The sequence below is a fragment of the Nerophis ophidion genome, linkage group LG22 (assembly GCF_033978795.1).
Source record: "Nerophis ophidion isolate RoL-2023_Sa linkage group LG22, RoL_Noph_v1.0, whole genome shotgun sequence".
Classification (NCBI taxonomy): Eukaryota; Metazoa; Chordata; class Actinopteri; order Syngnathiformes; family Syngnathidae; genus Nerophis; species Nerophis ophidion.
Genome location: NC_084632.1, coordinates 3,041,608 through 3,056,322, shown reverse-complemented (window position 1 = coordinate 3,056,322; position 14,715 = coordinate 3,041,608). Strand labels below are relative to the sequence as shown.

General features: G+C 39.4%; 1 protein-coding gene across 1 annotated transcript in view; it reads right to left on the bottom strand.

The window, feature by feature from the left end:
• LOC133540954 (atrial natriuretic peptide receptor 2-like) overlaps nt 1-14,715 on the bottom strand; it is a 69,848-nt gene that overhangs the window by 48,038 nt on the left and 7,095 nt on the right. The window contains exon 3 of the mRNA XM_061884040.1: nt 9,770-9,860. Coding sequence (XP_061740024.1) covers nt 9,770-9,860 — 91 coding nt within the window. The remainder of the gene's footprint in view (nt 1-9,769; nt 9,861-14,715) is intronic.

The following is a 14,715-nucleotide window of genomic DNA, read 5'->3' as shown; positions in this document are numbered from 1 at the left end:
TATGATCCAATCCAATATTGTGTTATACTTTTTCAATATACCGCCAATAAAACATAAATAAAAATAGAATTATATATATATATATATATATATATATATATATATATAGTCAAGGTTTCTGTGGTTTATCCGTTATACAGTGTTAAGGTTTGGAGAAGGGGAGGTGACGGCAAACAGACACCAGAAAGCTGTAATGTTCAATAATTTATTATATATATATAGTCAATATATATATATATAATAAGAATAATAAACAATACTAACAAATAATCTAAGGCAATGAAGTGTGACAAAACTCAAGAGTGTGTATGGTGTAAGACTATGTGTAGAATTTAACTGAAGTTTGTGTTACCAAATTTTTGAACGAGATACGAGTAAGTCCAGGGGGAAGGCAGGAAATCAGGGGCGAGATAGAGGCGTCAGAATCCATGGGCGAGCGAGGAGTCGAGGAACAAAGGAGGCAGTCAGAGTAAGGCGGAGATCTGGGGAAAAGTGAGATCACAGCTCACTTTACAGGCGACGGAGCGTAGGTACACCATGAAAACTAACTTTCCGCCCCGATCCTTGGGTCCACTGGTCCTTATCCAGCTCGCCATCATCAATACCAGGTGTGCAGATTGGCAATTGAGTGCAGGCTTGTCGCTGCGTGGACGTGCTGCGCTCAGTGTGAGCGTGTCCGGGCGAGCAGTCAGATGACGAACTGTGACACTCAGATGCAGGAGGGAAAAGCAGACTGGGCGTGCTCAATACAGTGCTCAATACCGGGGTAGAGCGGAATATACATTAGGTCAGGAAAAAACACAAGCGGTTGTATCAACCCTTCAAAACTGTTTCACAGGTTTCCCTGCTCGTCAGGGGATTTTTTGAATTCATCCCCTGACGAGGAGGGAAACCTGCAAAACAGGCTTGAAGGGATGATATAGCCCCATGTGTTTTTTTGCAGGATTCCCTGCTTGTCAGGGGATTTTATTCATAATAAATCAATAAAATCCCCTAATGAGCAGGGAAACCCGTGAAACAGGCTTGAAGGGATGATATAGTCTCTTTTGTTTTTCCCTGACCTAACGTATATTCCACTGTATAATGGATAAACCAAAGAAACTTCGACTACATATATATATATATATATATATATATATATATATATATATATATATACAAACCCCGTTTCCATATGAGTTGGGAAATTGTGTTAGATGTACGTATAAACGGAATACAATGATTTGCAAATAATTTTCAACAAATATTCAGTTGAATATGCTACAAAGACAACATATTTGACGTTCAAACTGATAAACATTTTTTTTTTGCAAATAATCGTTAACTTTAGAATTTGATGCCAGCAACACAAGACAAAGAAGTTGGGAAAGGTGGCAATAAATACTGACAAAGTTGAGGAATGCTCATCAAACACTTATATGGAACATCCCACAGGTGTGCAGGCTAATTGGGAACAGGTGGGTGCCATGATTGGGTATAAAAGATGCTTCCATGAAATGCTAAGTAATTCACAAACAAGGATGGGGTGAGGGTCACCACTTTGTAAGCGAATTGTCGAACAGTTTTAGAACAACATTTCTTAACGAGCTATTGCAAGGAATTTAGGGATTTTACCATCTACCGTCCGTAAAATCATCAAAATGTTCAGAGAATCTGGAGAAATCACTGCACGTAAGCGATGATATTATGGACTTTTGATCCCTCAGGTGGTAGTGTATCAAAAACCAACATCAGTGTGTAAAGGATATCTTCACATTGGCTCAGGAACACTTCATAAAACCACTGTCAGTAACTACAGTTGGTTGCTACATCTGTAAGTGCAAGTTAAAACTCTGCTATGCAAAGCAAAACCCATTTATCAACAACACCCAGGAACGCCGCTGGCTTGGCTGGGCCCGAGCTCACTTAAGATGGACTGATGCAAAGTGGAAAAGTGTTCCGTGGTCTGACGAGTCCACGTTTCAAATTATATTTGGAAACTGTGGACATGGTGTCCTCCTGAACGAAGAGGAATATAACCATCCGGATTGTTATAGGCGCAAAGTTCGAAAGCCAGCATGTGTGATGGTATGGGGGTGTATTAGTGCCCAAGGCATGGGTAACTTACACGTCTGTGAAGGCACCATTAATGCTGAATGGTTCATACAGGTTTTGGAGCAACATATGTTGCCATTAAGCAACGTTATCATGGACGCCCCTACTTATTTAAGCAAGACAATGCCAAGCCATGTGTTACAACAGCGTGGTTTCAAAGTAAAAAGAGTGCGGGTACTTTCCTGGCCCGCCTGCAGTCCAGACCTGCCTCCCATCAAAAATGTGTGGTGCATTATAAAGCGTAAAATATGACAGCGGAGACCCCGGACTGTTGAAGAACTGAAGCTCTACATAAAACAAGAATGAGAAAGAATTCCACTTTCAAAGCTTCAACAATTAGTTTCCTCAGTTCCCAAAACGTTTATTGACTGTTTTTAAAAGAAAAGGTGATGTAACAAAGTGGTGAACATGCCCTTTCCCAACTACTTTGGCACGTGTTGCAGCCATGAAATTCTAAGTTAATTATTATTTGCAAAAAATAAAATAAAGTTCATGAATTTGAACATCAAATATGTTGTCTTTGTAGCATATTCAACTGAATATGGCTTGAAAAGGATTTGCAAATCATTGTATTCTGTTTATATTTACATCTAACACAATTTCCCAACTCATATGGACACAGGGTTTGTATATATATATATATATATATATATATATATATGTCTTGATTGGATTATCCGGAGAATAGTGCTCGATACCGTGGTAGAGCGCAATATGTAGGTGTGGGAAAAAAAAATCACAAGACTACTTCATCTCTACAGATCTGTTTCATGAGGGGTTCCCTCAATCATCAGGAGATTTTAATGGAAGCATTCACATGCAATGGTTTATATAGGGCACAGAGTGGGTGGGTACAGGCAGGTGTAGGGTGTGGTGATTGGCTCATGTGTTACCTAGGAGGTGTTTCCGTCTGTGGCGGCATGTTGAAATGATTTCACTGCACTTGTTGAGGGATGATAGATCTGGATGATATATAATAAACAGTTTCTCTTTTAAGCATAGGTTGCATCTTTTATTACCACTGTTGTAAGGTGTGCTGGATGCAAGAATTTGCCATGTTATTGAATATTCAACATTATTGTCTTTGAGGTTCCAAATGTGTTTGCTGAGTTCGGTAGAATTCTGCAAAGTCTGGTTTCTAAAGGAGGCGTTGTGATTATTCCATCTTGTTTTGAACGCTCCTTCGGTTAATCCTACGTACGTGTCGGATGTGTTAATGTCCTTGCGTGTTACCTTTGCTTGGTAAACGACTGATGTCTGTAAGCACCCCCCGTTGAGAGGGCAATCAGGTTTCTTGCGACAGTTACATTCATTATTGGTTTCAGAGTCGTTTAGTCTGGGGGTGGGCAGTCCTTTTGCAATTGCTTTGTTGTGGTTTGAAATGATTTGTTGCATGTTATTCATACAGCTGTAGCTCAATTTAATGTTGTTCTTGTTGAATATTTTTCTTAGGGTGTTGCCTTTGGGGAAGTGTTTGTCGATCAGAGTGAGGAACTTGCGGCCGATGTTGGTTGAGACGTCTTTGCTGAATGGCGGATTGTACCAGATGATGTTGTTTCGTTTTCTGCTCTTTTTTGGTTGGTTTCCTGGGGTGGGTTCATAGGTGAGGGTGAAGTTGTATCCGCTTTCATCAAGTGCTTTCTGGTACGGGGGGGTTGCTTGGTCGAATTCAGTTTTGCTGGATGACAGCATCGATAGTCTTTTATTGATTCCGGTAGGTATTCTTTTCGTGGTGGTGGGTGGGTGGTTGCTGTCGTGGTGCACGTATTGGAGTGTTGTGTTGGGTTTCGTGAATGGTTGGTAGCTGTTATTTCTCAGGTTGAAAGTGACGTCGAGGAAGTTGACGGTTTGCTTGTTGGCTTCAATCGTGATCCGTAGGCCGTTTTCTTTGAAGATTTGGCATATGCACTTCTTGGTGTTCTCGCTGCTCCTTGGCGAGGCGCGGCACACTGCCAGTCCATCATCACGGTAAATACCAAGGTTCAGGTTGAGGCTAGCAAGCTGGGAGAGGAGGAAACTCCCAACGAGTTCGCACGTTTCTGCTCCGTCAAAACTCCCCATAGTAACGTCAAATGTTGAATTGTTCTTTTTTTGCCATGGTGTACTGTTGTGGATGAGTATGGAGTTCTTTGCGTGGATGATGATGTTTCTTTCGTTGCCTGTGATTGAGTCGTAGTCCGAGGCGAAGTTTAGTGCTTGGGTCAGTAGGTCTTGCGTGATGGAAGGGTAAAATTCTTCGATGTCGAAGGAGATAAAGTTGTGTTGTTGTTTGTCTTGGATGTTGTTGAACCATTTGATTACTGCTGCTGTATTTCTCCATTGGTTGAGTGGTGTTTTGTCCTTGATTTTTGCGTTGATTCTGTCCAGGATTATTTTGCTGATTTTTCCTATTTCGGATTTAGTTGGGTTTATTAGTCGGCATGTTGGGTTATTTGCGAAGTTGGGTTTGTGGTCCTTCAGTGTGATGAAGGCTTCTTTGTTGGCTGTGGCGTCCACCCTGTCCTCAATGTCCAGTTCGGTTGCGATCCGCTTGTTTTCCAGGTGGATGTTCTGTAAAGTGTTGGGTTGCGCTTTTTTGTATGATTTGGTGATGCTTTTGTCCAGTAAAGAGTTATGTTCTGGTATGTCCATTCTGTAGAAGTTTGTGGTTTTATCGGCGGCTATGATGAGGTTGCTTACTTTCTTGATGCGCTCCGTGTCATTTTTCAGCTTGGTGAGGAATGGGTTGCGGGCTGGCTTAAATTTGACTGATTGTATCATTTTGAGCATGTCGTTCTCAAAGTCCTTTAATTCCTTGACTGTGGGTGGGTTCTTGGTAGATTTGAATCCGTAAGTTTCCTTTTGCGTTCCTTTTGTTTCAGGGTGGAGGAAAAAGTGTGCTTTCCGCCGCATCCTTCTTAGGAAGTGTTCCGTCTTTTCTATGAGTTTCCTCCTCTCCCAGCTTGCTAGCCTCAACCTGAACCTTGGTATTTACCGTGATGATGGACTGGCAGTGTGCCGCGCCTCGCCAAGGAGCAGCGAGAACACCAAGAAGTGCATATGCCAAATCTTCAAAGAAAACGGCCTACGGATCACGATTGAAGCCAACAAGCAAACCGTCAACTTCCTCGACGTCACTTTCAACCTGAGAAATAACAGCTACCAACCATTCACGAAACCCAACACAACACTCCAATACGTGCACCACGACAGCAACCACCCACCCACCACCACGAAAAGAATACCTACCGGAATCAATAAAAGACTATCGATGCTGTCATCCAGCAAAACTGAATTCGACCAAGCAACCCCCCCGTACCAGAAAGCACTTGATGAAAGCGGATACAACTTCACCCTCACCTATGAACCCACCCCAGGAAACCAACCAAAAAAGAGCAGAAAACGAAACAACATCATCTGGTACAATCCGCCATTCAGCAAAGACGTCTCAACCAACATCGGCCGCAAGTTCCTCACTCTGATCGACAAACACTTCCCCAAAGGCACCACCCTAAGAAAAATATTCAACAAGAACAACATTAAATTGAGCTACAGCTGTATGAATAACATGCAACAAATCATTTCAAACCACAACAAAGCAATTGCAAAAGGACTGCCCACCCCCAGACTAAACGACTCTGAAACCAATAATGAATGTAACTGTCGCAAGAAACCTGATTGCCCTCTCAACGGGGGGTGCTTACAGACATCAGTCGTTTACCAAGCAAAGGTAACACGCAAGGACATTAACACATCCGACACGTACGTAGGATTAACCGAAGGAGCGTTCAAAACCAGATGGAATAATCACAAGGCCTCCTTTAGAAACCAGACTTTGCAGAATTCTACCGAACTCAGCAAACACATTTGGAACCTCAAAGACAATAATGTTGAATATTCAATAACATGGCAAATTCTTGCATCCAGCACACCTTACAACAGTGGTAATAAAAGATGCAACTTATGCTTGAAAGAGAAACTGTTTATTATATATCACCCAGAGCTATCATCCCTCAACAAGCGCAGTGAAATCATTTCAACATGCCGCCACAGGCGGAAACACCTCCTAGGTAACACATGAGCCAATCACCACACCCTACACCTGCCTGTACCCACCCACTCTGTGCTCTATATAAACCATTGTATGTGAATGCTTCCATTAAAATCTCCTGATGATTGAGGGAACCCCTCATGAAACACTTCTGTAGAGATGAAGTAGTCTTGTGATTTTTTCCCACACCTACATATATATATATATATATATATATATATATATATATATATATATATATATATATATAGCCGAATATATTTGGCCGAATATGGCAAAAAAAGCCACATCCGGCCTTCGGTGGAATGAGTTAAAAACAAGGCCGTATAGTGGCGTGTGACGCAATTTTTGGACGCGGTGACGCAATCAACCAACGTGCAGAGACGTTGGGATATGTTGTGTACCTGTATAAGTGTATGAGGTTACAATGTTGTGTACCTGTATAAGTGTATGAGGTTACAAGCACACACTTATTGAGATTTAGTGGGGCCTCTGTTTACATTATTAGCCTGTTGTGTAGGCTACCTGTATAAGTGTATGAGGTTACAAGCACACACTTATTGAGATTTACTTGAGCCTTCTGTTTACATTATTAGCATATCTACTGTGGCTAAGCAGACTTTTGCCAAAAGGACAATAATTCATTTGTTGTGGGTTTATCCACTTTAATGGACTTCATTTTTTTGGAATGCATGTTTTGTTTGAAGGCCTAATATAAATAAAAAACTTTGTGCTTTTTTTGAAAAGCAAAGGCTACTGGAATATTAAAAAAATGTCAATATTCAATAAAAAAAATACTTTATTTGAAAAACATGTCTAAATATTTATTATAGGCTATTTATGCAATATTAAAAAAATTGTGAAAAACTGCATTCATTATTCGGTATTCGGCCAAGCGTTTAAATTTTATTCGGCTTCGGCCACAAATTTTCATTTCGGTGCATCCCTAATATATATATATATATATATATATATATATTAGCGGTTATGCAAACTACTATACAATAAGCGTAATTTACATGAAGAAGGTTTAAAGGGGAACATTATCACCAAACCTATGCAAGCGTCAATATATACCTTGATGTTGCAGAAAAAAGACCATGTATTTTTTTAACCGATTTCCGAACTCTGAATTTTGGCGAATTAAATGCCTTTCTGTTTATCGTTCTTGCAGCGATGACGTCAGAACGTGATGTCACCGAGGAATACACCCGCCATTTTCATTTTCGCATCATAAACACCGGGTCTCAGTTCTGTTATTTTCCGTTTTTTCGACTATTTTTTGGAACCTTGGAGACATCATGCCTCGTGGGTGTGTTGTCGGAGGGTGTAACAACACTAACAGGGAGGGATTCAAGTTGCACCACTGGCAAGAAATCTGCCGCCAGACCCCCATTGAGTGTCTGCACATTTGACTGGCGATGCTAAGACAGACATGGCACAGAGATGTATGGATAACCTGCAGATGCATTTGCAACGATTAAGTCAACGAAATCACAAAGGTGAGTTTTGTTGATGTTGTTGATTTATGTGCTAATCAGACATATTTGGTTGCAGCATGACTGGCAGCTAATCGATGCTAACATGCTACGCTAATCGATGCTAACATGCTACGCTAATCGATGCTAACATGCTATTTATGCTAGCTGTATATGTACATTTAAAACTAGATACTCACATTTAATTTGAAACAAACACTTACCAATCGACGGATTTAAGTTGCTCCAGTGTCACAAGATGCGAAAGTCCTGATCGTTTGGTCCGCACATTTTACCGGCGATGCTAATAAGGCAGCCATGCTATTGGCCACTTCATTAGGTACACCCATGCTATGGCCGAATAGCGTCAATAGCTTCAATTTCTTCTTCAATTTCGTTTTCCCTATCTGCCTCCATACTCCGACCATCTTTTTCAATACATACGTAATATGTTGAATCGCTTAAATCGCTGAAATCAGAGTCTGAATCCGAGCTAATGTCGCTATATCTTGCCGTGGTAACCGCCATGTTGTTTGTATTGGCAGCACTGTATGACGTCACAGGGAAATGGACAGTGGCATCGCAAATAGCGAAAATCAAGAACTTTAATGTTTTTTTTAGGGATATTCTGGGAGGTATAAAATTTTGAAAAAAACTTCGAAAAATAAAACAAGCCACTGGCAACTGATTTTTTATTATTTTTAACCCTTCTGAAATTGTGATAATGTTATAAATAATAAATAAATGGGTTGTACTTGTATAGCGCTTTTCTACCTTCAAGGTACTCAAAGCGCTTTGACACTACTTCCACATTCACACACACATTCACACACTGATGGAGGGAGCTGCCATGCAAGGCGCCAACCAGCACCCATCAGGAACAAGGGTGAAGTGTCTTGCTCAGGACACAACGGACGTGACGAGGTTCCCCTTTAAAGTACCAACAAGGCATGACATAGACATTAGATTAGATTAGATTAGATTAGATAGTACTTTATTAATTCCGTCAGGAGAGTTCCTTCAGGAAAATTAAAATTTTCAGCACAATCCCATTCAAGATCAGACAAACATTACAGGGAGACAGAACAGGATCGCTGACGGGTCTGCCAGCTTCCAGCGCCCCTTACAAAAAAAAAGATGAGATACAGGTAAACAAGGGGGGATGGGAGAAAAAATAGAAGATTAAAATAAGATAAAAAATCGGTCTTAGCCTGGGCCCTGGAGAGGGGGTGCAGACTGAGGCCAAGGGGAAAAAAAAAAACAACCTCATAGCCATAGAACATCAAAGAACACATAGGACATTAAAGCAGCAGATACAACCAGACACTTCTACATACAGCTATGAATAAAAAGTAAAAGAAACATGACATGACAAACACATCGTGCTGTGAACTCTGAGAGGATGACAAGCACACAGTGAAAAAAGTTGTTTGATTGGTTAAAAATGTTTGGATATTGTAGAATAAGTCCAATAAAACAACTTCTACAAAACACGACAATTATCCTTTATCACGCACGTGTTTTCCAAACATTTTGATATTTTTCCATGTTGAAAATCAATACAATAAACAGATGCTTTGGGAATGAGTCGTATATTATTATTTTTGTTCCTTCAACCCCTAAATCTGCAGTTTCACTTCAGGTCTATCTAATATAAAGTTTCCTTTTTTCTATTATTCTTTATGCCTTTTTGTCAAAACTCTCTTTTTCAAGGCACAAACACAAAATATACATTTGCAACAAATATGCAAGAAAAGGGCAATAATTCATTTTTTTTAAAGTCCCTCTAAAATTCTTAGGTGTAAAAATTTTGGCTAGCCCTGAAGAAGAAGGAATTAAAAATGAAAAAAGCTATCAAATGAAGTTGTTGAGCTGTGAGCTAACTAGACAAGTCTTTGCCTGGTGACACCTAAAGGATCAGCTGGAGCGGTTTAGCTCAGTTGGGTTGCAGGTTCGATTCCCGCCTCTGCCAACCTAGTCACTGCCATTGTGTCCTTGGGCAAGACACTTTACCCACCTGCTCCCAGTGCCACCCACACTGGTTTAAATGTAACTTAGATATTGGGTTTCACTATGTAAAGCGCTTTGAGTCACTAGAGAAAAAGCGCTATATAAATATAATTCACTTCACAATCCACTTCACTGAGTGCACAAGAGCACATCATACCGCCACAGCTGATCATGTTGTAGTCGTTGGGGTTGTGGCTTGGCCAGCAGTCGTACTCGGTGTTGTCCAAGTCATGCCAGCAGTCTTCACCCTGTGATCAGCAATTGAACAAGCACACATTTGCAAAAAATATGTTTTAGTCTTTAAAACAATTGAAGAATTATCAAGAGAGTTGACATAAATACACACCCCATTCATCCAAATGAATTTAATATCACTGTTTTAGTCACTGTTATTTAGTCACTACAGTAATTGTGTTCACATCCACAGGAACCACATGGGTTAGCCTACTCTATACAGTATTTACAACCTTACTAGTGTTTACTTCACAGCCACAGATGGTTCATCTAGTTATTGACATTACGTACACATTATTATGTCTGTATCAGTCACAATGTTATTTAGTCACAACAGTAATTGTGTTCACATCCACAGGAACCACATGGGTTAGTCTACTCTATACAGTATTTACAACCTTATAGTATTCACTTCACAGCCACAGATAGTTCATCTACTTATTGACATTTTTTACACATTTAGTCATTATGTTATTTAGTCACTACAGTAATTGTGTTCACATCTACAGGAACCACGTGGGTTAGCCTACTCTATACGATATCTACAACCTTACTAGTGTTCAAGTCACAGCCACAGATGGTTCATGTAGTTATTGACATTACTGTATTTACACATTACTCTGTCTGTTTTAGTCATTATGTTATTTAGTCACAACAGTAATTGTGTTCACATCCACAGGAACCACATGGGTTAGTCTTGTCTATACAGTATTTACAACCTTACTAGTGTTCACTTCAGAGTCACGGATGGTTCATCTAGATAATGACATTATTTACACATTATTATGTCTGTTTCAGTCACTATGTTATTTAGTCACTACAGTAATTACAACTTGTGTTCACATCCACAGGAACCACACGGGTTAGTCTACTCTATACAGTATTTACAACCTTACTAGTGTTCACATCACAGCCACTGATGGTTCATCTAGTTATTGACATTATTTACACATTGTTATGTCTGTTTCAGTCCCTATGTCATTTAGTCACTACAGTAATTACAACTTTTGTTCACTTCCACAGGTTTTCCAAATTCCTGCGTTCACATCTTCCTGGAAAGTTTTCGTAGTCCACATTTTTCAGCCATTTTTGACCATTCCACCTTCAGAAAATTTCTCTTAGTCGGGACAAAAAATGTTTAGTTTTTTTGGTGTGTTTTGTTTTTTTTCAAACTCCCAGTTTTCCCCAAATTTCAGAAATTCGGAAATACCGTTACTCAATTAAAACTGTTACTACGGCAACATTTTTCAACCAATTCGAAAAATTCCAACACCAACCCATTCATATCATCAAGGAAAATGATGCTAGTATCAATATTTTCAAAATTCCTGGATTTCCCTAAATTACTAAATTTCCAGGAAAGTTCCATTAAAAGGAATGGAAGTATTCAAAACATTTTCAAAATATTGCCCCATTTTTTTTTTTACCTGATTCCGATCTTTCAACCATCCACACACTACTCTTTCGAGATCTCCAAGACAAAACATATTTTCCTTTGCCCAAAATTCCAGGTCTTACCCAGAATTTCTCCCTATTGACAATGAACAAACAATATAATAACTTCTGCATTTCCCCCATTTCTCATCTGATTTGAGACGTTCCAACATCCACACACTCCAATCACTTTGGAAATTCAAGCCAGCATGTTTCCCGGTTCCACAAAATTCCCTGACGACCTAGAATTACCAGGAATTTCCCCACATTGAAAAGGAAAGGACAATATACAATCCTCTCCATATCCCACATTTTTCAACCGATTCGAAAAGTTCCAACATCCACACTCTCCACTCACCCTGGACATTCAAACTACTGGTTTCTAAATTTAAAAAGAAATCCAGGAATTCCTAGTTTTCCAAAGCTCTATTTCCATCCCGTTTTCTTTCAGCTTTTCCTTCTACATTTTTCAACCCGTTCCATCATCAAAACATTCCACCTAGTTGTGTTACAAAAGCTATCTATTTTTTTCAGTGCAAAGTCCTGATTTTACCAAAATTCCAGGAATTCCGAAATACCAGTTCTCAATTTCAAAGCATTACTATGTCAGTTCTCAGCCGATTAAACAAATTCCAACCCCAACTCATTCATATCATCTCGGACAGTTGTGATTTTATATTTCTTTTTTTTGAAATTCCAGCTTTTCCCAAATTTCCAGGAAACTCCCATTCCAATGAATGGACATTTTCAAAGTTCTACAACTCCCACATTTCTTACCCGATTCAAACCTTTCCACCATCCACACACTCCACTCATCCCGCACATTCACATCAACATGTTTCCCAGTTCGGAAAATTCCCGTATTACTCAGAATTACCAGGATTTTTTACCTATTGAAAACAAACCTGGTCGTATCCCACATTTCCCAGTTATAAAAGCTATCTAGCTTTTTTTGTACAAAGTCCTGATTTTCCCAAAATTCCAGGAATTCAGAAAAAACAAGCGTTACTACGTCATTTCTCAGCCGATTAAAAAAATTCCAACCCCAACCCATTCATATAATTTCGGACAGTTGTGATTTTATATTTCTTTTTTTTTTAACTTCCAGCTTTTCCCAAATTTCCAGGAAACTCCCATTCAAATAAATGGACATTTTCAAAGTTCTACAACTCCCACATTTCTTACCTGATTCAAACCTTTCCACCATCCACACACTCCACTCATCCTGCACATACACATCAACATGTTTCCCAGTTTGGGAAATTCCCGTATTACTCATAATTACCAGGAGTTTTGACCTATTGAAAATGAACGGGCAATATACAAACTTCTTCTTATCCCACATTTCTCAAGTGATTAGAAACATTCCAACATCCACACACTCCACTCACCCTGGACATTCAAACTACCATTTTCGAAATTCAAAGAAATTCCAGGAATTCCTAGTTTTTCAAAGCTCTATTTTCACCCTTTTTTCTTTCAGGTTCTCCTTCTACATTTTTCCAACCATTCCACCATCAAAACATTCCACCTAGTTGGGATATAAAAGCTATCTAGCTTTTTTGTGCAAAGTCCTGATTTTCCCAAAATTCCAGGAATTCCGAAAAAACAAGCGTTACTACGTCATTCCAACCCCAACCCATTCATATCATCTCGGACAGTTGAGATGTTATATTTTCTTTTTTTTTAACTTGTGGCTTTCCCCAAATTTCCAGGAAACTCCCATTCAAATAAATGGACATTTTCAAAGTACTACAACTCCCACATTTCTTACCCGATTCAAACCTTTCCACCATCCACACACTCCACTCATCCCGCACATTCACATCAACATGTTTCCCAGTTTGGAAAATTCCTGTATTATTCATAATTACCAGGATTTTTTACCTATTGAAAACAAACCTGGTCATATCCCACATTTCCCAACCGATTGGAAGCGTTCCAACATCCACACACTCCACTCACCCTGGACATTCAAACTACCATTTTCCAAATTCAAAGAAATTACGGAAATTCCGAGTTTTTCAAAGCTCTATTTCCACCCTTTTTTCTTTCAGGTTCTCCTTCTACATTTTTCCAACCATTCCACCATCAAAACATTCCACCTAGTTGGGATATAAAAGCTATCTAGCTTTTTTTGTGCTAAGTCCTGATTTTCCCAAAATTCCAGGAATTCCGAAAAAACAAGCGTTACTACGTCATTTCTCAGCCGATTAAAAAAATTCCAACCCCAACTCATTCATATCATCTCGGACAGTTGTGATTTTATATTTCTTTTTTTTTAACTTCCAGCTTTTCCCAAATTTCCAGGAAACTCCCATTCAAATAAATGGACATTTTCAAAGTTCTACAACTCCCACATTTCTTACCCGATTCAAACCTTTCCACCATCCACACACTCCACTCATCCCGCACATTCACATCAACATGTTTCCCAGTTTGGAAAATTCCCGTATTACTCATAATTACCAGGATTTTTTACTTATTGAAAACAAACCTGGTCATATCCCACATTTCCCAACCGATTGGAAGCGTTCCAACATCCACACACTCCACTCACCCTGGACATTCAAACTACCATTTTCGAAATTCAAAAAAATTCCAGGAATTCCTAGTCTTTCAAAGCTCTATTTCCACCCTTTTTTCTTTCAGGTTCTCCTTCTACATTTTTCCAACCATTCCACCAACAAAACATTCCACCTAGTTGGGATATAAAAGCTATCTAGCTTTTTTGTGCAAAGTCCTGATTTTCCCAAAATTCCAGGAATTCCGAAAAAACGAGCGTTACTACGTCATTTCTCAGCCGGTTAAAAAAATTCCAACCCCAACCCATTCATATCATCTCAGACAGTTGTGATTTTATATGTAATTTTTTTTAACTTCCAGCTTTTCCCAAATTTCCAGGAAACTCCCATTCAAATAAATGGACATTTTCAAAGTACTACAACTCCCACATTTCTTACCCGATTCAAACCTTTCCACCATCCACACACTCCACTCATCCCGCACATACACATCAACATGTTTCCCAGTTTGGAAAATTCCCGTATTACTCAGAATTACCAGGATTTTTTTACCTATTGAAAACAAACCTGGTCATATCCCACATTTCCCAACCGATTGGAAGCATTCCAACATCCACACACTCCACTCACCCTGGACATTCAAACTACCATTTTCCAAATTCAAAGAAATTCCGGAAATTCCGAGTTTTTCAAAGCTCTATTTCCACCCTTTTTTCTTTCAGGTTCTCCTTCTACATTTTTCCAACCATTCCACCATCAAAACATTCCACCTAGTTGGGATATAAAAGCTATGTAGCTTTTTTTGTGCAAAGTCCTGATTTTCCCAAAATTCCAGGAATTCCGAAAAAACAAGTGTTACTACGTCATTCCAACCCCAACCGATTCATATCATCTCGGACAGTTGCGATGT